We start from the raw sequence: 27,214 nt of genomic DNA, 5'->3' as shown, positions 1-27,214 counted from the left end.
TCACAAGTCTCGAGCTCTTCGTTAGGACATATATATATGAAATATAACATTTAAGTATAAGTGGCATCTTCAATATGTCTTTTTCCTTTCAGATGCCACTTATACTTTAAGTTATATTTCATATATATTGTCAGGATGTTTGAGAGTGGTTTCAAGTCCATGGGAATCATAATGCAAATTCTGGATTTTGGAAGATCTTTCAAGTTTTCAAACTTAGTCAAATTTTAGGCCATTTTCGGATCAGGATGACATTGGTGGATTGATGTGAATTTCTGGACTTAGATGATTTTGCATGCTTTCCTCTTCTAGAATAGGAGTTCCAAATTTAACCATTTTTTCATACAACTTGTCTGCCTTCTGACTCTTCCGGATTTAGAAATGGTCTTCAGGAACGTTCAGTCTTCAGCGTCTTCAGAGATATTCAGCTTTCAGTGTTTTCCTGTGAAGATCCTGCCAAAAATAGATTTTCCTAAATAGTAAGTGTTTCAAAATGTCAAGGTTTGGGCAAAATAGGTCAGAAAAGCACTTACTAAAAATAGAAACTTATTAAAAAGAGTAAGTTTGATTTTTGGCAAAATTAGACCAATCCGGGACTCAATAAAATCCCTAAAAAATAGGAACTTTCTAAAAATAGAAAGTTGCTCCGTTTTGGCTCAAATTTTACTGGGAGGTTCCTTGAAGGGTCCCGATTCCAGTTCTAAGTTCAATTTTTCCAAAACCCTAAAAGGAACCCCCTAAAATCTAGGACTGAAGGCAGAAACCCTAAAATTGTTGAAACAAGCCCTAGACTTCACCAAATTCGCTCAAACAAAAAGCAGATTTAATCAATATGACCCCCAAACACTTGCAAAGCGGAGAAACTGACGAGACTGTTGCGAAAAAAACCCAAAAACAAAGCCAAAAGACCGGAAGAGCCTAAAAAGTAGGGGGTCTCCATTTGCAATGGGGCGATGTGTGAAAACGTCACAACAAGTATGAATCACATTCATTTGTTATTTATGTTAACACTATAATCTGATCACTGTTCCTTTCTGATAGCACTAGATAGTATGAATAACATTCGATTGCTATTTATGATAACACTAAATAATAAGATCATTGTTCTCTGGTCATTCTGAGAACACTAAAGGGAATCGACCAGATCAGATCAGAACTGTTATTAAGTTACAGGCAGTAACATCCTTGTTCTTGGTGGTATGCATGGGGATGTGCTTAATATGTATGCTTAATATATGGCGCCTAATAATGTTCTTATGCAGAATTTAATAGTAATATTAATATAGACTGCAATATGTATGGTGTAACATTCCTTAACTAAGATCTGATTGCAGATAGATATATGTCCAGGATATAACAGAAACGTATTGTTCAACACAGCTTGTGGATTATTGGAATACCAATGAATATCGTTATACAGTATTATTGTTTAATACACAGAGTCTCAATTCTACTTTCATATTTACTGATAAACATAGCATTTGTCAACAAAAAACTGAACAATCATTATTCAAGGAAGTTGATATCAAATGATTAAATATTCCACCAGGAAATGGGTTAAAGAATTTCTTTCATGATGCACCTAATAGATAAGCAGTGACTGTCGGTTGTACATTCACGTTGATGCCAAACTCATTGCTGAATGCCACCAAAGAGTCTTCATATATCCACCAATAGACAATGTAGAAGGAGACAGCCACAGTAGCAACCAGTTCACCCCAAACTTAATTCCCCTGGAAAGTCAATTTGCACGAACAAGTTTGGGACACGAAACCATCACGGTGTGCTTCATATTTGTTAACCCTTCCATTTCCTCTACGTGAGGACTGCGGTCTCCCATCACGGCAATAACAGACCATACGCTACAACCCGATATCGGGTTACAGGGCCATGGGAGAAGGAGTGAGTTTGAGCGCCGTCTTTCACCCGCCTAGCTTCCGGTGGTCTTATTCCCGTCTCGCATGTAAGGAAACACACGCGTCCGCATCACATACAAGGACTCACTCCATTAAGTCACTCTGCTGCTTCGATAAAACACAGTTCCACTCCAAGAACTTGCGTCCAATAGGCCAGTCAATAACTGACGAAAGGCAATTTAATTCAATGTATACCTGTTGACGTGTATTTTGTACACAATCATACACAGAATAAAATACCTAAAGGTACCTTATCCTCTCTTGAGTAAAGCCTCTGATTGCTGAAGATATCACGAAAAAGGATCAATCAGGATGACTCCAAGGTTCTTGTATGTAGGGTCTCTACGTGTGGATAAGCTCTTTGTGGTATGATGTGATTTGCTGGAATCACAAGGGGACTTACACTTGATGCCTGAACTTCTGATCTGCTTTGAATATTGCTGGAACACAGGATCTTACTAGCTTTGATTTGAAAAAAGGAAAAAAGACGAGGGCGAAGAGAGGATCTAATCCTAATACTAAGAATGTAGGAGCAATGATTGATCTTTGATGAAACTCTAACTAGGTCTTGTTTTGACATCGCAGGACCATCTCCACAAGGCTAGTGCGATCTTCGAAGGGAAGCTTTATGATGTTCAAATCATCACTGCAGGCATAGACACCATCAGGTTGATGCATATCAATGAAGAAGCGACAATTGAAGTTAAGCTTAAGCTGAATGATTCCAGTTGACTACGCAAGGCAAGTCTGCAATCAACAAACTGCTAGTAGTATGGATATACGAATTTCACCATCAATCAAGCACATTTCTTCCACTCATCTAATCATAAAATCAAACATGAGAAGTATAAAGACCATGCAAATTGTCGAATCGACCCATAAATTTCACCATTTCTTCAATGAAGTTACAAGTCTTTTACAACATCTTGGCAACAATCTTTGCCTTCTCTCTCTACTCTACTCTAATTGCTATTCTAATCACCTTCTAACTACTCTCTATTCACTAACTAACTCTAACTCTCTCTCATTAGCCTTTACAAAATGAAATGCCAGGGCTTATATAGTGCCCTCAATACAATTCGATGGCTTAGATCCATTCAAGATCAATGGCCAAGATTTTACAATGAAAACCCTAATTAGGGTTTGTTACAACCATTACATAACATTTAATGCTCAACCAATGATAAAATTGCATTGCTTGGACACATGTCCTCTCTGGAAAAATCGACCAATGGATAGCCGGGGTAGGTACATCGGAGTTTGTGCCACCTTCCATGAGTTAGGTACATTGAATCTGGAAATGCTGAGGTGGACCACACTGACTGGATGAGCGATGACTGGGATGCCACCTTGTCTGACACTTGTAATTTGGTAGATATTCAACTTAATGTTGTTGAGAAGCTAGCTTTAATTAATTCATCTGGAACTATTTGCTTCCTCAACGAACCCTTGTTCTAACTTCTTGTGTCCTTGATTTGTAGGATGATGATGTACCTCGCCTTGGAATGCTAGATTGGAAGAGGTCGCCCTTGATGAGGTTAGTCCAAAGAAGGCCGTCCTTGTCGATGCTAGGCTGGATCGAAGAAGGTCGTCCTTGTCCTCGCTTGATCGTCCTTGTCCTTGCTTGATCGTCCTTGATGAGAGCCTTCCGACTTGTAGATCCTTCGAGTTTGGGAGTCACCATCTTGATACCTACACAACATTTCAAAATTAGAAACATATCTTGAAATCTAAAAATTAAACTTTAAAAGGAAGATTCAAGATTTTAATTAGGAAACTTCATGATAAATCTGGAGTTATCATTTCCTAATTTAGGATTTTCAAAGCAAAATTTAAATCTTCAAAAATGGTGCCAAGGTGATTACGCCATACCTCCACTTGGGAATTAATTCTAAAAAAAAGATGCAAAAATAGGAGAATTCGCTAGGCAAAATGTAGATCAAGACCTCCCTTGGATAAAATGCACCTCCTTTAGCTTGGAAAAGAACTCCACCTTCCTCTTCAAAAATCTGGAAATTCGCCTTCAAATGTCTTCAAAAATCTGGAAATTATCCTCCAAACTAGCAAGAAATTCTCCTCTCCAATAGCCTTCAAGATGAATTTCGCCCTCCTCAAATTGCTCTTCAAGTTCGCATGAGAGATAATGCAAGAATGATTTGAATTATGAAAAACACACCCCAAATATATAGAGCGCTCACCATTTCACCTCCCATGAGGCCGACCTTGCAAGATAAGCCAAAAAAAATAAAATTTAATAAAAGGAGAGGCCGACCTTTATAAAATATTAAAATAATATCCCAAGCGCTCTCTTTTTAAATTTAATTTAATAATAATTAATTTAAAATGCCTTTACAATAAAAAAATTTCGATTTTTAAAAGGCTAAATTAATTAATTAAATGCCCATGCGTTATTGTTAAATGCCATCTTTAATTAAAAATATCAAGGCTCATCGAAATTTAGCATTTAATGCAATTTGAAAATGATGTTGGCGCCTAGACATGGGAAGAATAATGAATATTAACCTCATCGCTCTGGTCCCTGGCAGAGGGACAGGAGCGCCTAGGACAAAATAGGCTTCACTGGCGTCTTGCACTCTTCAAAATTATATTCAATAGACTCGTTATGCATCCTTTTACTTGCCTCAAACTTAAAAAACTCATTTCACTTCGCCAAAACTTGTCTTATAAGAAAATCGCTCTGGTCCCTGAGAGAGGGACGGGAGCTATCATTGAAATTCGCCCTGGTCCCTGGCAGAGGGACAGGAGCGATTTTGCTTCTAGGGCCAATTTTCTCCTTCGAGGTGCAACCAAATTATATTCAATGAGTAAAATGTACCTCCCTCGTTCTTCTCAAATCGCGAAATCGTTCAAATCTTTCAAGGACAAGGCAATTTTGGATTTCAAGCTCCGGTCCTTCAGTGAGGGACAGGAGCGATTTTTGCTCTCAGGGCCAAATCTTTTTACTCTTCACTTCAAATTTCCTTCGCTGAGGAAAATATCACCTCTTTACACGCCATGAATAAAAGTTGGAGTCCAAACAAGGTCTAAAAATGTGCATATGAATAAAATCGCTCTGGTCCCTTGGTGAGGAACAGGAGCGATTCGCCTTGGACCCTTGGAGAGGGACATGAGCGGTTTTTGCTCTGGACCCTCAGTGAAGGTCAGGAGCGAAATTTGACTTTTCGAACTCTCTATCAGGACAATTATAAGTGACATTTCCTTCTATGTTTCTTCTTTCTTATACTTTAAGTTATATTCCATATATACTTTCAGGATGTTTGAGAGTGGTTTCAGACCTCCAGGAGTTATATTGCAAAATCTAGTTTTTTGAGGTTTTTCAGTTTCCAGACTTAGTCAAATTTCAGGATCAGGACATTCCAGACTTAGCCAAATTTCAGGATCAGGACTTCACTCCAGCAGGACTTGCTATCCTATTGATCTCCCCGACAGCACTCAAAATGCAAAGGCTAACTAACAAAACCCTAAAAGACCTAGAAAAAAAACCCTAAAAAGCAAAAAACATGGGTCCCCATTTGCAATGGGGCGATGTGTGAAAACTTCACAACAATACCCTATCACACAGATAACAAATCTTTTCATCCTCCCCTTTGCCAAATCTCCACCTCCTTAAATCTATTCCGGAGGTAGTTCCCGAACTGAATCAAACTAATTCCCATTATTTGGAACTAATCATAAACCATCGAATAGTTTAGGCTTTTATTAATTAATTTATATTAACAAATGGGTGATTAATATAAAATAATTAATATTACAATAAACATTTATTAATTAATTAATTTATATTAGTGAATTAGAAACTAATATAAAAGAATTAATGTGACTTTGACTTAGAAATTATTAGGGGATATTACATATGGCAGTGTAATAATGCCTTTCTATCACTAACTGTTCATAAGGCGATTAAGTAAATTCTATGATGGAATCTGTAATACCTTTCAATCTCACCATCCAATTATGGAGGGAGAATATGAGGAAGCAAGAGCACTAGGCTCCAGCAGGTACACCAACCCCAAGTGTGGGCCAAGAGGCCAAGTAGACGAGGTCCTTGGTGCTCTTGGGCTTGTTGGAGAGGGATAGGCTCAAGGCACCTTGTGTGATTCTCCTTGAGCTCCATATGAGGATAGGTGTAGGGAAAGAAAGGTTGTTGAACCCTTCATATACACTTTGCAATATATTAAGAATGACGAATATATGTTCTATCATGACATGATGGAAATGTTGTCTAATTTGTTGTGCAGTTTGACATTAGTGTCCTTCTATTGTTCTCTCTATGTACTAAAATTGTGATTCTAGGATAGAATATAAGAGGGTTGCATTAAAGGGGAGATTACACAAGCAACCTATTGTACTCGGTAAATTGCTACATTTAGTATAGGTAATATAGTATTTACTATTTAGCACTACCATAAAACTTGTTTGTCTCCAAATAAAATCTTGAGTCCCTCCATGGAATTCTTTTATTGTAGCATGTTTTCTTCTTAATTTGATCAACATTTACAAGTAGCACAGTATGTTAAATTTGGATTATTGAATTCTCCTAATTTAAGGAATTTACAAATCATTTTGGTATCTAAGTGGATTTGATCTTTGTGAGATTTGTGGAAAGTGTGTTTATGACAATTACAAAAGCACAAAAGGCCCAAATTGAGGAATTGAACACCCAACTAACCACATGAAGGGAATCATAGTGAACCAATAACAGTTAGGTCAACAGAAAGAGCACATAACAAGGGAGCAAACAAAGATGGCATAAGAACAAACCTTTGTAATTTGGTAAAAGCACAGTTTGAGGACTCGGCGAGTACTCACCAAACTTACAAGTCCTGAGGTCAGCTGAGTCAAGTCGACCAAGACTCTCGAGCCGAGTCTAGCAAAGTTTGGCCGAGTACTCAACCGAATCCTAAGGCTGGAATCTTTTAGCACCTGAAAAAAATAGATATAGCAACTGAAATTTCAAATTTTGAGAGTTTGAGGATCATATGACAGGTATAATGCTTGAATTATAACAAACTGTAATGTCCCCTTTCTAGGAGACAGGCAGATGAGCATGGTTGGCCTATTAACTGGGTTCCCGTAGGACAGCAGAGTGGTTAGGGGACCCATCCAAGGGTCATGGAGCTTTGCAAAGGGTTTTGTAAACCATTTCAGGCACTCAGATGGCATTTCCTATTTTTTTGGAGGAGACTGCTAGTTGACTATTTGACCACCGGAGGACTGAGGAGCATAGCAAAGTGGCTTAGGAGTCTTTATCATCAATTTGAGACAGTCTACTAATTTCTAGGAGCACCCCTACTTTTTAGGAGAAGACTACCAGTTGCAATACCACATCCAGTCATCATCCTTAGACAGCTAACAGCATTCAATTTTCAGTTGGGGGAGGCTAGGTGTTGGAATTTGAATAGAATTAAATTTAAAGTTTTGACTTTAATATTTAATTGAAATGGAGTTAAGTGATTATAATATCACTTTAAAATAATGTAATAAAGTGTCATAAAAGACCCCATAGCACGCCTCCCTAGATAGATATAAGTTTGTTTTAAAAGGGGGCCACTTTATTAATGATGAATAAGACCCTTATTGGATCAAACTTCTCTAATAGAGGAGAATTTATTAATAAATGCAAGTTATGACTTTATAAAGTTGAGATATAAAGTAACTTTATAACATTTCATTATAAAGTTAATTGCACAAAATAAACTAAGGAAATATGTAATAAAGTGCAATTATAATAATTCCTAGACTTGGACGCCACTTTTGGAGGGGAAATCAAATTTAATGAAAATTAGAATGTGGCGTAGAGTTTCAAAAGTATTTTAATAAAACATTATAAAGTGTTTTAAAATAAAGCATGGAAACCCTATAAGGTACATTTAGGGTTGTAGGCAAATAAAGTGACTTGTCTGGCTTTCTTTGAGGATTCATTATTCATTTTTTACATCAGCTATTTGGAATTTGAGCTCTGCAAAAGGATTTCAGCAGCAGACAAGCCTCCATGGAATGAAAACTCCTTGGGGATCAATAAATTGGATGTCCACCGAGTTCCCAATTGTGGGGAATTCATACAAGATTCCTATTTGTCCGTCAATTGAGAGTTATACCAGCATATTCAGAATATTATCAGCAGATTCAGACTTTGTATTACAGATTTAGGAAAATTTGTAGACCCCGAAAGGCAGCCGTACCATTTCTTGTGCCTGCCGTACTTGCTCCTTGCTGACCGTATCACTTGCAGCCCTCTGGCTTCACCATTTAGGCCATACAATTCAGTTGAAGGTTGGAAATTGTTATCATCTTCATTGTCAACACTTTCCTACAGGGGTTCAATGCATTCTACAGGCTACAGATGTCAATTGGGGTCTAGATCAAGGATTCTTTGTGGAAAATTCAGGAAATTCAATAGTTTGACCTGGAGGCCAGCCACATTTCTTAGAAGTTTAAGTATACTTGTTTTTAGTAACTATTGTTGAGACAAATAAAGCTCATTAGAGCCATTTCCAGCTTCTAGGTGCTCTTAGATTGAATTTTGCACCACATTCTTCAATAAAGCTTCCCCAACTTGGGCGTTGGACACCTGGAATGCCATTCTACTATCTTGGTGGATTAGAATTCTCAATTCTAAAAATTATTCTTCTTCTGTTCTTAAAATCAGAATTCTGAAATTAAAAATCAGTCAATTGAATTCTTGCATTTTGCTTTCCCAGTGTAGGTTTATTGGCATTTGATCATGAATAAACACTATGAAAACTACTGAAAACAAACCCAAGCAAAAACCCTCAGCAAAACAGTCATAAAACATTATTGCAGCAACTTGGAAACAAGAAAAAATTCAGGTCAAACTGGTTAGGGATCTTTCACAAATCGATAGTCAAATTAGACTTTTCTGTTCTCTAAATGCATTGATTCCTTTCCTTTGTGTAATTATGAGGTTTATTTTTGCCAAGACCCAAGTTCGAGTTAGAATTTTGGGCTACCAAGTCGAGTCCAAGTCTAAGTTTCAAAGTTTGGGTAAAAGCTCTTGACAAGAAATTTGGTATATAGGAAGGAATATTTACAAATTTGTAATAACCTCAATTTTTTTTTGAAAATTTGGTTAGCTTTCAACTGAAATCAAACACGTAACAACTTCCTTTCAACTTTCGGATCACCTAGATCCTAGAAAGGACAAGGTGAGAGCATACAGTGTGAGGATTACAAATCAAGTGGAAATTAACTACTCAAAAAGAAAATCACCAAGCAATAAGCCAACCAAACCACTTCTTCAATGGGATTCATCATGCAGTATAGAAAAGTAAACATCCACTTATTTAGAGAGAATTACAATGGAACATCCACTTTCGTGGGAAAGCTTAGGCGGACATCCACTTATTTAGCGAGAATTACAATGGAACATCCACTTTCGTGGGAAAGCTTAGGCACACAGCCACTTTTTAGGGGGAAAGCTTATTTAAACTGGAAGTAAATAACAACTAGGACACATCCACTAACAGTGGGATAACTTAAACAACTGAAAGTGAATAACAAGCTCCTTCCACTTGTGCAATGGTGGGCGATTACAAAACCACTTGCTCAGTGGGTAAAGTACTAGCTATAATCAAAATAAACTTACTAGCGGTACTATTGTCCAATTTACAATGTAAATGCTCAAAAAGATAAAGCTCTTTAGCAATATAGCCATCTGAAGCTTACAATGTTAGTTCATAAGCAAGAACACTAAATAATTGTTCTCATAGAATGTTGGTAAGACTAATTAGCTGATACAAATGCTGATATGAAAGGAAACACGACAAAAACACCCCCAAGCAATGCCCAACATGAAGGAAAAACAACCCATCATGAAATACAAAGTTTGTATACCTTGGATTTGATGAACAAGATGATGAAGTATTTGTCTAGAAACAATTTCCATCTACTGGTGACAGATATGAAAGGTCTAATATGAAGTTTCCAGTGCTGGTGAACTCCAGCCAGCACACCACACACCCCCAAAATTGTACCAAAGTGAGAACACCCCCAAACTCTTGTATCTAGCCACCAAGTAGCTAAGTGACCTCAATCATCAACAACAAATCCACCAAACGGCGGCAACATATCCTAGAATTCCCACGCCAGTCCTATACATGTACGAGCTGCAGGAAACAATACAGCCTCTTGGAATATTTAACCAGCAACAAGGTCACCTTGTGGCACCTCCCTCCAACAAGAAAATCAACGGAAAATGCAATGCCTAGGCCTTGGGTTTAGGCCAACCCTCTTCCCCACTTGTACGGCCTACATGGAATGTGGCACGACCAGCAAGGGGACTAAACTTCAAACTTGCAAATCAAAAACTCCAAAAAATATGCAACTCAACATCAAATGTCTCCATCTTTACAACACCACTCTAAACTCTAACTGTAGCATAAAAGTGGGCTCTAGATGAAACCACACCTGTCTAGCTAGGGATATCTCTCAAATCCGAATCTAGAAATCTATAGAAGTTTTTCATCCTCTGAAGATTATGGAAGAACTCGCAGATTCAATCCAACAACATATTAGCATCAATTAATAACATATCCACAAATGAGCCTCCAAAACCTCCACTTACAGCTTTTGGAGGGAAAATAAGCAATTTTAAATTATTAAATAATTCATTTATCCCTCGAAAGACTTTTTTTTTTAATTATAAAATGACTTTCATGTGCAAACCCACTTTCCTCTTCCCTAGGCATCCACTTTTGATGGGAACATAAGACACTATATCAAAATATAATACTAAACCAAGTATTTTATCAATTAAATTAAGTCCATACTTTAAATATTTCACTCGAGTTGTACAAAGCATTGCAAGAGTATCAAAAACCAAATTTGACCACACCATGATGAAACTAAAGCAGTAAGAGGATTTTGGAGGACACCCTAGGAGTCTGAAAATACAATGAAGTTTCATTGCAATCCATTCTGCCAATTGGGCTCATTGCCATTAATAGAAACCAAGAAAAAACAAACCTATGTTCTCCTTTGGAGTTCCCTTTCCCCCACCAATTAGCCTACGGAAACTCAAGAAATCGGCTAAATGTCACCAAACTGACTATACCTAAGTAATAGAATATTAAAATAATGTTAATTTTAGTATTAATGCTCAATAGTGTATATTCTATTTTAGTTAGATCGTCTTCGATCTTCTCAGCAGTTTCTTATTAGAAACTTGCTATTCTTGTAAATATTCTTGTATTATTTATGAGCGTCTTGCTCATTCTGTTAATGAATCAATTCTTTGAAATCCATATGCTTCTACATTTGTTTTATGGTATCAGAGCGGTAGTGATCTTGGGCGGATTTTTTCCTGTAATTCACATTTTCGTGTGAGGACTTGTAATACACGTTTGTGTGTGAGGACCTATAATTCACGTTTTTGTGTGGGGGCTATCGCAAGGTTTTTCTGTGTGTTTGTGCCCGCACTGTAACTCCTGCGCGACCTGCAACCCTCTGCAACCCGCGACCTGCAACTCTCGGCGTTCCGCGACCTGCAACCCTCGGCGTCGCGACCTCAACCCTCGGCGTTCCGCGACCTGCAACCCTCGGCGTCGCGACCTCAACCCTCGGCGACGCGACCTCAACCCTCGGCGACGCGACGCGATCTGCAAACGCGACGTCACGCAACCTGAAGACTCGTCGCGATCTTTGTCGGGCGGCATCTCTGGCTGTGTGTGCGACCTGCAAACGTCGCACTGTTTTATGCTCGCTGCTATGGGTCATAAAACCCGCGTGGACATCTCTGCTGGTGACGCGGCTCCCGTACCAAGTTTCCTTCGTCTGCATTTTCGATTAAGGTGTTTACCTTCCAGTTTCCATCGAAAATAAATTATTCTTGCAGATTCTTGGTGGGTTTTTCGAACCCTAATCTGGGTAATTGTCCGTTTTTTCTGGGTGCCTCGATTTTTGTGCCTCGATTTCGAGCCCGCGGATCTAGATTTTGACAGTAGATTCCTTCTAGGTTTTTCGCACGAATTTCTGGGTTGTCTTTGGATTTTTCTGGGTCAGCCGGGAATTTTTTTGGGAAACGTGCAAATGGCTTCTCTCACCAATCTGATGTTAGAAGGCAGTCAACGCTTTAATGGCCACAATTACAACATCTGGAAACAGCGTATGTTGACCATTTTTGAATATAGGCGTCTTGACCAGCTTGTTTTGGGAAAAGAGCTCAGTCCTGGTACACCTGGTGCAGATCAAGATAAGTTTGATGAACGCAATCGGGAGGCAGTTATGCTTCTCAAACTCTCAGTGACTGATGATCAGTTACCGCAGATTCCTTTCGGCAAGACAGCTTCCGACATTTGGAAGCATCTGAAGGAATTGCATGAGACATCCGACAAGAGCCGAGCATTCTTTCTAAAGAATCAGCTGTTCTCCATTATGATGGACGAACGTATGTCCTTACAGGAACACCTCACGAGGATTAAGGACATTCGAGATCAGCTCGAAGCTATTGGTCGGACTATGGAGAAAGAAGACATTGTAGTAATCACTCTGAAAAGTCTTCCGAAATCATATGAACACTTCATTGAGACCCTCAATATTACTTCCACTAATGTTGATCTGAAGTTTTCAGAATTGTGCACCAAACTTCTACAGCAGGATCGTTGGAAACAACAATTTGGTAGTGGTACTACATCAGCCTCCTCGGAAAATGCTTTCATAGCCCAATCCTTTCACAAGGATAAAGGCAAATTTCAGTCCTCTGAGTCTTCTCAGCAAAAAGGCTCTTCTCAGACACAAGATGGAGCTAAGAAGAAGAATGTGCAGTGCAATTACTGTCACAAGTACGGCCATATGAAGAAAGATTGCCATCAGAGGCTCGCTTCTGAACAAAAGAAGCAGGGAGGGTCACACCAGAAGGTGCATGTTGCTGAACATTCCGAGCAGAAGGAGTCTGCCTTTTATGCCTTTATGGCTAAGAGGTCTTCAGATCATGCCAGGTCTTCTGCTTGGTACATCGACTCTGGTGCATCACGTCACTTTTCTCATCGGCGTGACTGGTTTACAGACTTCTCACCTTTCAGTGATTCCGTTGTATTTGGCGGAGGTGAGGAGTATACAGTTGTTGGCAGAGGCACTGTTCAGATACAGTCTGGTGGCAGGACTCTCCTTTTTCTGAATGTGTACTATTTTCCTGGAATGGAACTTAATCTACTCTCTGTCAGTCAGATTATGAGGAATTCTCCTCAGCTAGATGTGGTGTTCAGTGCTCACAAGTGTTCCATTATTGATCGGGAGACTCGTCTTACTGTTGCTGTTGGTCTAGAGGATCATGGCCTATATAGGCTTCTTGACACTGGTGATTCTCCTGAAGTGGCTCTGGCAGCTCGTGTTTCTCCTCTTAGCACTTTGTGGCATCAGAGATATGGACATCTCAACATTCAGTATCTCTCTCAGCTATCTCGGGAGGGACTTGTTTCAGGGTTACCTAATATTCAGACTCAGCATCTTGGAGTATGCGGTGCCTGTCAAGTTGGCAAACAACATCGGACTTCATTCACACATGGAAAGTCTTGGCGCGCATCTAAGGTACTTCAATTACTTCATGCTGATATTTGTGGTCCTATGAATACATCTTCTGTTACTAGTTGCAAATATTTTTTGCTTATTGTAGATGATTTTAGTAGAAAGATGTGGGTGTACTTTCTTAAACACAAATCAGATGTATTTAGTATCTTTCAGAAGTTTAAGTCCTTTGTTGAAAAAGAGTCTGGATGTAGCATCATTACTCTTAGGACAGATAACGGGGGGGAATTTTGTTCTTCTGCATTCTCCAACTTCTGTGATACCCATGGCATCAAACGCCAATTGACTACACCCTACACTCCTCAGCAAAACAGTGTTGTCGAGCATCGCAATCATATGGTTGTTGAGATGGCTCGCTCCATGTTACAACACAAGAGTGTTCCGAATAAGTATTGGGCTGAAGCAGTGTTTACTGCTGTCTACCTTCTTAATCGTTCCCCTACTCAGGCTGTTAAGGGGAAGACTCCAGAAGAGGTTTGGTCTGGTCGGAAGCCTAAGATCAGCCACCTGAAGGTTTTTGGCTCTGTTGCCTATGTTTGGATTCCAGATGCTAAGCGCTCCAAGTTGGGTTCCAAAAGTCAAAAACTCATGATGACAGGATACAGTGATCACCATAAGGCCTACAGGCTGATAGATATAGACACAGAACGTCTTATCTTCAGTCGTGATGTTGTATTTGATGAAGACAGAGGATTCTTTCAGTCCCCTTCTTCTGAGCAGAGTTCTGAGGATCAGCCTCGCAGTGTTCTTATTCCATTAGGTTCGCCTAATGGGAGGGATGATGCAGAATCTATTTTCGATGATGCACTACCTGAGTTCCCTCCGGAGAATAATCCTCCTCCTGCTGCTCCTGTTCCTGATCCTGACCCTCTTCCAGCTCCTCCAGATGTTCGCACTTCTACTCTCCGGCCTAAATGGTGGGCCAAGACCATTGGTGATCTCAGGGATACTGAGCTCATTGAGGGTAGAACCTCTCGTAATAAGAGCAAACAACAGCATACAGTCAATTTTGCTCTCATGGCTAACATACACAGTGTTTTTGAGCCTCAGACATACTCAGAGGCTAAAGGTATACCTGAGTGGGAACAGGCTATGGAAGCTGAGTTCCAGTGTCTTCAGAAGAATCACACTTGGGCCCTTTTTGATCTTCCTTCAGGGAAGAAGCCCATTAGCTGCAAATGGGTGTACAAAGTAAAATACAAAGTTGATGGAACCCTAGACAAGTATAAGGCTCGTCTTGTTGCTCGCGGGTTCTCACAGAAAGAAGGCATTGACTACGAGGAGACTTTTGCTCCTCCAGCCAAAATGAGTACCATACGGCTCGTTCTTGCCTTGGCAGCCCAATTCAGTTGGAAAGTCCATCAGATGGACGTCAAGAGTGCCTTTTTGAATGGTGACTTACAGGAAGAAGTCTACATGACGCAACCCCCAGGATTCAAGGTTGCTGGTCAAGAACAGAAGGTCTGTAGACTAGTCAAAGTACTCTATGGTCTAAAACAAGCTCCTCGGGCTTGGTACATGAAAATTGATAAGTATCTGACAGATCATGGTTTTCAACGGAGTCCATCTGATGCAAACCTGTATATCAAGCATACTAGTAATGATATTCTGTTGGTGGTTGTCTATGTGGATGACTTAATCATTACTGGCAGTTCAGCACATTTGATCACTGGGATCAAACAGGATTTGTGCCGCACCTTTGATATGACAGATTTGGGACTTCCTACATTATTGCTTAGGAGTTGAAGTCTGGCAGACTGAGAACAGTATCTTTCTCTCTCAGTCCAAGTATTCTAGAAGTCTTGTGGACAGGTTCAGAATGCAGGATTGCAAACCTGCCTCTACTCCTATGGAACCCGGGCTCAAACTTTCAGCTCAGTCATCTTCACCAGTTGTGGATGAATCTCTGTTCAGGCAACTAGTGGGCAGTCTCATCTATCTTACTGCCACTAGACCTGACATCAGTTTTGCAGTGAGCTACATTTCACGCTTCATGACAGCTCCCAAGGCTGATCATTAGATAGCAGCGAAGCGTGTGCTGCGTTATGTGAGTGGCACTCCTGATTATGGACTTCTGTACACTCGGAGTTCTGATCCTATACTTAGTGGCTACACAGATTCTGACTGGGCAGGTTCGGTTGATGACCGTAAGTCTACAGCAGGGTATGTGTTTAGTTTGGGACCTGGTGCTGTCACATGGACTAGTAAGAAGCAGCAGGCAGTGGCTCTCTCCTCGACAGAAGCAGAGTATCGGGGAGCAGTTAAGGCATCTTGTGAGGCGGTTTGGCTTCGACGAATGCTTGCGGATATGCATGTCTCCCAGGCAAGTCCTACTCCCTTGTTCTGTGATAATCAGGGAGTGCTCAAACTCGCCAAGAATCCAGTCTTCCATGAAAGAACCAAGCATGTGGAAACTCATTGTCACTATATTCGACAGCTGGTTGAAGACGGATCCATCCAGTTGCTGTATGTTCCTACCTCGGAGCAGCCAGCAGACATCTTCACCAAGCCCCTTGGTCCTGATAAATTTGTAAAATTCAGGGGGTCTATAGGTGTAGTTAATAGATTGAGCATTAAGGGAGGGTAATAGAATATTAAAATAATGTTAATTTTAGTATTAATGCTCAATAGTGTATATTCTATTTTAGTTAGATCGTCTTCGATCTTCTCAGCAGTTTCTTATTAGAAACTTGCTATTCTTGTAAATATTCTTGTATTATTTATGAGCGTCTTGCTCATTCTGTTAATGAATCAATTCTTTGAAATCCATTCTGCCAATTGGGCTCATTGCCATTAATAGAAACCAAGAAAAAACAAACCTATGTTCTCCTTTGGAGTTCCCTTTCCCCCACCAATTAGCCTACAAAAACTCAAGAAATCGGCTAAATGTCACCAAACTGACTATACCTAAGAAGGGAACATTAAAAAATCTCAAGAATATGATCCAAGCTTACTTCATGCCATGTAAAAGGAAGCCCATAACCTCAACCAATATTTATGACATAAAAATTAACAATGAGAATCTTATGATAATATTATTATCAAAGTACAAAGGAGGTGACTTTTAAAGAGTTGTGATTAAACACAATACACATGAACAATGGTGAAAGTTGCGGAATCGTGAGAAGGAAGACATCAAAAGATAAACAAAGAAGCAGAAATCCATTCTCCCTTAACCAAATAATATCAATAGAACTACATGTTGAATAAAATGGAGAAATCACCCTCTTTAACCCTCAAGGAAACCACCTAACCAGCCTTAGGATGCAGTTGATAAGTGTTGGCAGTAAAAGAGTAAGAGCAGACACAATCAACACAAAACCTACCGCATTTGACTATAAAGAGCTTGTGGAGCTTGAGACTAAAAGGACATCATCTAAAATAGGGATAGAATAGATGGGTCACATCTAATCCGCTGGATATATGTAACAAAGTAGGAGTATGTATAAGAATGTAAAGAAGGAATAGATATAGAAGATAGAAGGGATAAGATAAGATATGTATATATGATGTAATACGAGATATAAGGATGAAATGAATGTACTTGATTGCTCTTGATAATAACAATATACCAGAATTCTAAATATGTTATGCTATGTTATATGCTTTCATGTTCAGTTAACTACTTAGCTCTGTCTAGAATAACTACTTACTCTCTTAGTATAACTGAGTCTAGGGTATAAATACAACACGAACTACTTTGGGCTCAGAACTTCGGTCTGTGATCCCCATTTTTCTTGCTAACATTGGTTTTGTTGTTGGGACCCTGGTTAGATTGTATAAAAGGCATTCAAGGCACACTCAAAATTTTAAACAGAATACAAAAAGAGAAAGAAGGATGAAAATTTTCTAATAATCTGCAGTATTATCTCCTTGGTGTCTACCCCATGACAAGGAAAGGGGAAGGAATTCCGAAAGGAAACCTTGAAAACATACCAAATAACTACCATGAGAAAAGATAAAGGAGTAATGTAATCCCAAATCAAGCACACCCATGGCCAAAGGAGATAAGGAAAATTCAAGAGAGAATAGAGAACAAACTGAATTAACAAAGAAAGTGAACATGGCAAGCCAAAATGGAGAAGAAAAAAGACAGCGGACAAAACGCTAAAAGGAGAGAGAGAGACACCATAGAAGATTGGAAAATGTGGAGAAGAGGAATGAGCGGGCCAATGAGGGTGCTACTGAGTGCACCAAGGTATGTCATGCCAAAAAGGATAAAGAAAAAGAAAACAGAAAAGAAGAATGCAAAAGCCTGAAAAAATCAAATTCAAGATGGGAAAAACATGACAACTTTAACCAGTTTGGAGAAGCACATTGATGACTATGGAAGATCTATAAAGTTGTTGAGGAGGTTGGGATAGCACAGAGACCTCATTCCTACTGCAACTCTCCAAAAGTCCAACAATCAGGTCGGATCTGTCAAACCTAATAGTTAAGTTAAATGATCGATTTCTCAAACTTTTTAAAACTCTGGAAAAGATCCTATCCATTCAAGGAGAATATCTGGAGGAATTAGTTAAGAGAAGAAAAAAGAAATTAAGGAAGAAATAGAAAAAGTAAAGAAGATGAGGTATAATTTGGGAGAAGAATTATGTTCACTAACTAATGAGATGTCATTAACAAATAAAAAAATGAAGAGACATTATGAAGAGTCACAACCCCTGGCCCTGGATCCATTCGCCATACTATATAAGAGTAGGAGAATTCCAATTGAAGAAATACCGCAAAGAGAAGAAACACAAGAGAAGTCAACACAATAGATTTGAAGAGATTCTTGAAGAAGGGTGCTTTGAGATTAAGCTAGAAAGAGATAAGGGTAGAAAGCATAAGCCCCACTGTGTAAAATGTATAAAGAAGGAAAAAAACAAATAGTCCCTGTCCACCAATCTGCAAACCAAAAACAGAAAAGAAAGAAACCAAAATGGAGTCATCTATTAAACTACCATTGTTTGGTAAGGATACCACAGAGGCCACTAAGCATATCTTTTTGCTAGAATCACTTTGGGCAAGACAAGATATTGAGGAGGATACAATTAAATTACTAAACTTTGTGGCTTCCTTGCGAAAGGATACATTAGATTGGAATAAGAAGACATACCCCAAACATGAGAAAAACTGGGAATAAGTTAAGAAGGATTTCCTAGCAAATTTTGATACTCCAAACATCCCTATAGAGAGTGTAAACAAAATGAGGGACCTAGTTCAAATAGAGGATGAGTTTGTTAAAACCTATAACAACAGATTTAAGGTCTACTGGAAACTAGAGAAACCTTTAACTAAATGCCAAAAGTTTCAATGGTCCAATAGTTTTAGGACTTTGTGTGTACTCTTCATAACTCTCCAAACTCATGATAAATTGGTAGTTAAAATACGCTGTTATGTTCTCTAAATGCATTAATTTCTTTTTTTGTAAAACTAGGACTTTTTTTTGCCAAGTTTTTTGTCAAGTTTGTGCCAATTCCCAAGCCCCGGGTACAAATTTTGGGCTGCCAAGTCTGCAGCAAGTCCAAGTCGTCAAACTTTGATCTCTGGACTACAGAAAGATATCAGAGCACCATTAGATGGAAGAAATTTTTATACCTATATGGATGTTGTAACTATGGCCTACCACATAGAGCCCCAATCATGAATCAGAATAGATAAAGATGGTCAGAAAGAAGCCCTTAGAAAGTAACAATTGGCAGTAGAATAGTTAACAATGCAGAATGGTAATCATGACCAAAGGAGAAGCAAAGAAATCCCAGGAAATATGGTGTTCGTACTATTCAAGCAAAGGCCATGTCCGGAATGAATGCTCTAAGGCCCAAGGAGAAAGAGCAGCAGTTGCCCTACAAGTAGAATTCAAAAAAGTGCCGGCTAAGTTGAACTCACTATATTGAGGAACTTGTGGTGAATGGGGCAATCACCTCACAGAGAATTGCCCTGCTAATCAGCTACGAATCTAGAAAGCTCCAGACCATCTAGATCGTAGATGTCCATTACACCATGACTGTGACACGGAGGTAGACAAAAACATGGTTTATGTGAAACACCTTGCAGAGTGCCCCTTATATGCCAAGGATGGAGGATATAGGCAACCAGCATACTACTTTGACCTCTAATGGAATATGTCTCACTATTTTTTCAAATTCTGGGCTGCATACAATTTAATCCTATAGTTGCACATTGTTTTGAATCTACTCTATGTTTCCTTTTGTTTTAGGAGGTCAACTAGAATACTGGAGATAATGGTGATATTGGCAATTCTACGTAATACAACCTCTCTATTTTTGGGTGGTTATATAGGAATATAGATGATCACATGTTTTGAATCTTTTTGCTTGCCTAGGGAAGGAAGGAAAATGTTGGATGTGGCTTAAAAAAGCCTTTGTAATCTCTTGATTGAAAGCTAGCCTCTGGCTTTTGTACTCTTATTTTGTCAATATAAAGGGAGTGGGCTCTCTCCACATTTTACTGATAAAGAAAATATATTTTTCTTAAATATTATTAAAAAAAAATTTATATTAGGTTTTATGATAACGTAAAGTTTATTAGTTATTGCATTTTACAATTAATTTAAAAGTATTAGTAATTAACTTTTTATTGCATTCTAAACTTTTAGAACTTTTTTCTAAATCTTACTTTAGTTTATTGATTTTTATTTACATTAATTAGATTATATTTTAAGCTTTAATTTTCAATGTTAAATTTTCTTATATTGATTTTTTTTCTTATCATCAATTTTTAATAGATTTTATAATTGTGATACCAATTTCAGATGTTTTTTATTGTTTAACTTTGATAAGCTTGTAATGGTTTATAAGCATGGACATTCTTTTGTATAAATTTCAAGTGTATGTAGTATTTACTAATTAGCAATGTTTAACTATTTCAAAAATATTGTGGACTCATTTATTATATTAAAAATAAAAATAAAAATAAAATTTATATTATTCAAGCTTAATCACCATTTTTTTCTTGAATTTTATCAATTTTATGAACTAGTTTCAAAAATTTTATTTTCTGAGCTCAATCATGAGCATAAACCTCATGACTTAGATTAAAACATGTATTGCTTGAAACTCAGTGCTAAAAGATGAAAGGAGAATTTGTCAACAGGTATAATTCAGACTGTTTTGAAAAGGAATATCTCAGTACAAAACATAGAAGAAAGATAGAAGAAACTGAATAAGAATAAACTGAACATGACGAATGAAAGTGATAATCAGAATGTCACTGGTAAAACCATAAAAAATGTCATTTGAATAGAGCAACTGCCAATCTCATACTTTTTTGGAACTTTTTAATATTTATCCACCTTTTTTTAAGTATAGAAACATACAATCCGCACCTCTCCATTTGATGCTGGGCCAGAACAACATGTTGATTGTTGATTAAAGGTTTCGCCGGTTCTGTTCCCAGAAATATTTGATTCACTCCCACAGAAACCACCACTTACTATGCGATCAAGCATCATTGACTCTGAAGTTGTATATGGAACCTGATCCCTGTCGATGCCTATAGAATCGTGATTATGGATTGGAACTGATGTGTTCTTGTTCCCCTCACCAAAATCAGCATTCAATTTGACATCATATTGCATGGATGACTCTGAATCACGATCAGTCGAAAAAGATTGAACTTGACAAAGGTTTCTTTCACAAGATATATTGACCTCAGAAGCTGTTGTTTCATTACTTTTAGCATTTCCACTTGATTCCTCCTGTGGAATAGTGTTCAGCATTCTGTGAGTACCAACATTTGTAGGAAATGGCTCCACAAAAGTAAATTTTTGTTCCATAGTGTCCTCTATTTGATTGGATTCAGGTAGTATTTGTTGTCCTCCTGCTGACTGAGGTACTATACCATGAGAACATTGATAATTTGTGTGTATTTCAGCATACACATATTGGTTCATGTCAAATGGAGGTTCAAAAGCCTGTTGAGCATAAAATATTGCAATCAGTCATATTTATGACAGAGATGCAAGCCACTGTACCTGCTTTGACTTGCTTAACTGACAAGCTACTGTACCTACTTTGGCTTGCAAAACTGACACTGTTAACAGTTCCAGAAAAACATCTGGATTAACCAGTTCCATTCCCATAGACTGTATTTGAAAAAACCCTCACAAACCCTACTGTGAGATTAAAATGCCTTCACCATAAATTACAGAAAGATGAGATCATACAATACCTGAAGCATGTTCAAGATGAAAAATGAATTTGTGGCAATACACCTGCAGGATTGAAATAAAGCCATATCACTGTAAGTTTCAAGCAAACTTTGAAAATTTTCTTCTCTAGCAAATGTATTCTCAAACTGCTTTTAAACCTTAAAATTAGTAAATTCCAATGGCAAACTTCATAGATGAAAAAATAATCTTAGCACAAAATTACATCTTATAATCCTATTACAGAATTGCTGACACTGGCTGCTAAAAATAATCAACTTTCCCTAGAAATCTTATTTATCCTATACAATAGCAAAAATAAAAAACGAAACAACAATATTAAGCTTATACAAGTGGTGTGCAGCTCATGTGCTAGTGTTCTTCTGAATGCCTAAACGCGAAGAACTTAATATATTTATTCTTAATCAAATTACTTTCCTTTTGTGGAATAAAAACCCATCATTACAGTCTGTTGTGCATTGCACACACTCCCTGTCGCCGATAGGGTCCCCCTCTTCCCTTTTTTGGCCTTCGTCCTGCTGAGTTTCGAATTTAAATTTTTATCCGCCATTTTTGGGATCCAACAAGTGGTAGTGAGGCAATGAGCTATGTCACCATTAGGAGATGGGTCGTCTGTTAGTTTTAAGTCGCATGGCCTGGGAGTCCTGCGCAGAGAGTCTCGCAATTTGAATGCCCAAAATCAATCCATGGGAGACTAAGTTTTAGCACAAGCCTGGAAATCAGCTAAGTTGGCATGAATGTCAGTTCCATGGGTTTGCGAAATTCCCTTCTAGCCCGAAATGCAAGCATAAAGGGCATTCTACTTTCTAAAATTTCAAACTCCCTGTTTGGGCCGAAAATCGCCTGATAAGGAGAAACGTCTAAACTTAAAGCTTGCAAAAGTGCTTTCCAGGCCGAAAATGAATATCGCTCAAGTCATGAGGTAAGTGAAACTTAAAACTTTTCAAAAATCGCAAAGTCGCCAATAAGTTTAACTAAGGGGCGTTTTAAAAGTTTACATTTTAGTCTTTTAACCCAAAGAGCCCCAAATTCGCGAAAATACCCATCTAGCCGAAAACTCATGAAAAGTGTTAAGTCTTATAACTTTTCAAAGTAACCTTTTTTGCCGAAAACGTAAAGCAATGTGAAAAGTGTGAAGTTTGAAAAGCTTGCAAAAGCCTTCTTTTGGTCGAAAAGGCGAAAAGCGTAGAAAGCGCTCAACAAAATAAGAACTTTTCAAAAACCCACTTTACCCCAAAAATGATGTAAAGTCGCCCCAAAAGAAACTTTTCATAACGCCTTTCTCAGCCGAAAGTAAGAAATCACGAAAAAGAAGAAGACATCTTTTTCGTGAAGTTTGCAAAAGGGTTCGTTAGCCCAAAATTGGGCAAACACTAGGAATCGCTAAACTAAAGTTTGCAAAAAGGCCTCATGGGCCGAAAAGGCGAAATAGAGTTAAAACGTCTAAAACTTTTCAAAGTCGCCATCTTGGCCGAAAAATGGAGCACAAGGCAAAACGTTAAACATTAAAAAGGGCTTGCAAAAAGTCCCCCCAGTCCGAAATCGCAAATCAAGAGAAAGGCGGAAAGTTTGCAAAAGCTTGTTTTGCCCCAAAATTGGGCGAACAAGGGAATCGCACGAGTTATATATGAGGCGTTTAGTTTCGAAACCCCGAAAGTCTCCCAGCTTGAAAACCACGAAAGTCTACATTTCGAAAATCAGCAAATACAGTTCAATATCGCGCAAGGCATAAGGAACAACGGCCTCTTTTTTCTGGTAAATCATGGAGTTGGCATTTCGTTATTTTACCCCGAAAGTGCAAGGCGTAGGACATGGCATCACTTTTAAGTATGTGTTTTGGTAGTTCTACCCGAAAATCGGTAGACATATAAAAGTTGCGAAGGCAGAAAGGTGTTATAACTCTTCAGACTTTGCAAAAGGCCCTTCAATCCGAATTCGCGCGGTAGGGTTTTATCTTTGCATTTTCATTTTGCCTCTCCAACCCGAAAGCACAAGGGGAAGATAGAGAGACACAACACTTTGCAAAACCACCCAAGTCTCCGAAGTTCGCTCATCAATTAGACAATTTGCCAAGTATGATTCGTTTTGTCTCCTTTAAAGTCATTAAATAAATGCAAAACTGGTCACTATGCTTAACGGTTAATGGAGAATTAATCAGATGAAATTTTGTAGATCACAATTTTCTTTTGAAAGATATTAAGCAAAGCATTAAACATAGCGTAAAGGCAAAGCAAAAAATTCAGACTTGGGGAAATTTTGAACATTTTTTTTTTTAAAACTGAACTGCAGCCAGGTGGTAGATTTAAACAATCCAATTTAATTTCCTATTTCATAGCATTTCGCTTCTAGATAAGCAGGCTCTTTGACTAAAGCATCGTACTTTCTTCAAATTTCGGTTTTTTCCATTGATCCTTATGTGCTAACGTCATCCTCTATTTTGACTAACATGTTCACTTCCTTTATCTCACCTCGTAATCCGTGTCCGATTGTGTAGGATAAATGCCTAAATCGGCGATAGAATCCTCAAAAACACCTAGTGCAACCGGAACATCTCATGTCTCTAAATCTGACATTCCCCGCAGAAGCGAGAAGATGAAGTACCAGTACCAAAGAGGAGTGAGGGAATAAAAAGTCCAAAGCATAAGGGAGAACATAGGTGATACTGATTTGGGCCACATAGACATTCAGGATTTCAGAAGCAGGGTATATTCTCCTAACGCCTATGGCAAGCCTAGGCGGATGATGGAAAGTGGTATCGCTCAGGCAGCAAGTTTCCCTCCATCAGTGCAAAATTATTAGTAGTAGTTGAGGCTGCCCGACATTATTAGCTAGGGACCAGATTAGTGGTTCTAGAAAATATGGTGCTAGCTGACTTCACACCTGAGGCCATTGGGAATGCATTTGACATCCCATTTCCTGATAATCCCATTGCCTACAACTATAGATGAGGCACAAATTGCTTACGACATGAACCTTGCTAAATGCAGGGCATTGATAAACGAAGAATGGTATAAGGAGAGAAGGCCCCCGAGTATTAGGATCAATAAAAAGACCCCCAGAAGTGACTTTCATACTGAGCATGGTGATATGGTCACCTTACTCAGCCGGGTTATGGGACTCCCTCAGTCTAACTTTTTTGAAGAGTGGATGTTCTACTTTACGGAGCAGGTCTTTGCTGAGAAATCCAACTTCGACTGGGCTCAGATCATCAGTGATAATATCCATACACAGCTAGTCGAACTTGAGGAAAAGAAGTACTTCACCATGACCTCCTACCTGATTTACATGTTTGCCCGACAACAGCCACTGACAGGATTAATCAAGAAGGGTGAAATCGGGACCGGCCCAAATCAAGTCAAGGTGTATAAATGCTACCCTCAACTGCACTACTATGACATTGCTCAAAGAGAAAACAACAACGCTGCTTATGCAATTGGCCAATATGAGCGTGTCAATGACGCCTTTACAATGTGCCTAGTCAAGTTAATGCAGTGGGGATTGCACATAAGGCTCTCAGAGCAGGCTACCATTTTGGTACAAAACTACGGTGCATGGTTTATTCAATTCCCTAGGTTCACCTATATCAGAATAGCCGACTTTGAGGTAGCACCATTCCGACTTCCACGCTATCCCACAAACAAAATGGTCCTTATGGAAGTTGCAAGGCAGGCACATCAAACAGGCAGCTTACTCAGAGATAAGAAACAGTCCGGATTCACCTTCCCTATGATTTTGGGTGCCCTCGATGTGCATTTCAAGAATTCGGTACAAGCTGATGAGTCACTTGCTGAATTAGCATCTTATGGCCTACAAGAACATTTCCCAAGGAAGTGTTTCGATCATGACAATTTGGCAAAAAGAGCCTATGGCAGGCGCTATAGAGCAAAGGCATCAATTGAGGACTATTGGAGCAACTGTTCTGATGACTATGAGGTCCAACGGCGTGAGTATTCAAGGCTAAGTGTGCAACAAATGCAGCTTTATGAATACCGTCGGGTCCCAGATCAGGTGACAGATTCTGGCAATTGCTTGCAGGTCCAAGAGTTTGAGGCAATAAAATACCTCTTGTCGGGCATTGATTGGTCTCAGAATCCAATTACTAATTTTGAGGCAGTTATGGCAGCTCCAGGAAGATATACCGATCACTGGTTATCCCAGCAGATTGAGAGACTAACCCATGAAGGAATTCAATTTACATACCATATGATGGGCAGTCTCGATTCCCAGTCTTTGGAAGATGAGGGAACCTCAAGTGCACTGAAAGAAGAGATTGAGAAACCCGGAAAGAAGAGGAAGAAAGCCAGAGCTAATAGAGGGACTCGGGAATCAAAAAGAACTAGAAGGGAAAAGATCCCTATTAAAAGGCCAGAAGTCAGTTCGTCATCCAAAGACCCCAGTTCGGAGGATGATGTAGTTGAACTTGACTATATACCTGCTCCACCTTCGCAGAGTAATGTTGATGCATTCGAGGCTAATAATCCTCCAGCACAAGGTGAGCCAGATGCAGAGGTCAAGATCATTTGTTCTAATGAACCTGGAAATCAAGTTGAGGAAGGAGAAATTCCACCTAATCAAGAGGCTGGTAAGCATGAGCTCACCCAGGGAAGTCGGCATGAATTACAATTGAATAGCACCGGCAAAGATGACACCACCGTCGAAGGAGAACGAAAGGGGGATGAGACCCACGAGCCCGACAGAACTGAAGAGCAACCATCACAAGGGGATACCCGACAGTTGTTCAGTGAGGTAGGGGAGAACTCAACTATGAGTAAAGGACTGGATACTGCATCTGTTCCTTCTATGACAGATCAATTACAGATAGGCAGTGAGCCAACTGAAACCTCTAAGGAGTAAAGTGGGAATTAGCCATAACATCCAGGCAGACCATCCCTCAAGACTGGCCAATTGCTCGTGCACAGCGGAAAGCAGTCGTCAAGCCGCCTATCAACTTGGAGGATATCTTCTCTCGCATAGGGGAAACAAAGTCCAAAGGAAAGAAAAAGCCCAAGACCTACTCCCGGACCACCAAAGATGAGCAGAGGAACCGCACCATCCATATCACTACCCCACCTGTCGATAAGCCAGTAGATCAAATTGCATTGGCCGATTATAGCATTGCGACCATCCCAATAGGACGAGCCACCAAAGAGAAAGAAAGGGAAGAGTTCAAGGATTCCATGCAGAATATGCTCAGACAACTCGACGAAATGACTGTTGAGAGAAACATGTACCGAGTTCGTGCTGAGCAAGCTGAGGGATATATTGATCACCTGCTAAAACCATTGCAACATGCCCCTGAATCCCATGTCCCCCCATTGGCATTGGCACAAAGGACTACAACAGAGTTTGAAGGAGTCCGCAATATCGCCAAAGCTATCAAGGAATGGATTCGAGACATTAAGGAAAAGGGAGAGCGGATCATTGAAGATGTAAAGGAAATGGCCCACCACCGAGAGACCATTCTTGTCAAATTGTTCGAGGTAAAGGAGTGTTTCAGGGTCCATGAGGTGGTTGGTACAATTCTTCCCCTCATGAGGGCTCTCTTCTGGACCCACACGCAGAT

The 27,214-nt window shown here is 39.2% G+C and overlaps 1 protein-coding gene across 5 annotated transcripts in view; it reads right to left on the bottom strand.

The window, feature by feature from the left end:
* LOC131073111 (uncharacterized) overlaps positions 1-27,214 on the bottom strand; it is a 269,602-nt gene that overhangs the window by 143,536 nt on the left and 98,852 nt on the right. For 3 of the 5 annotated variants that reach the window (XR_009112830.2, XM_058009495.2, XM_059211076.1), the window contains exons 4-5: positions 21,654-21,696; positions 20,800-21,396 (exon numbers count right to left, since the gene is read on the bottom strand). Coding sequence is in view for 4 of the 5 variants with exons in the window: in XM_058009495.2 (XP_057865478.2) it covers positions 20,800-21,396; positions 21,654-21,696 (640 nt within the window). In the remaining variant the exon portion in view is untranslated. The remainder of the gene's footprint in view (positions 1-20,799; positions 21,397-21,653; positions 21,697-27,214) is intronic. The other 2 variants (XM_058009502.2, XM_058009507.2) reach the window with 1 other exon arrangement.

This window comes from Cryptomeria japonica, chromosome 9 (genome assembly GCF_030272615.1).
Source record: "Cryptomeria japonica chromosome 9, Sugi_1.0, whole genome shotgun sequence".
NCBI lineage: Eukaryota > Viridiplantae > Streptophyta > Pinopsida > Cupressales > Cupressaceae > Cryptomeria > Cryptomeria japonica.
Note: the sequence above shows the minus strand (reverse complement) of the source record. Positions and strands in the feature narration are given on the sequence as shown.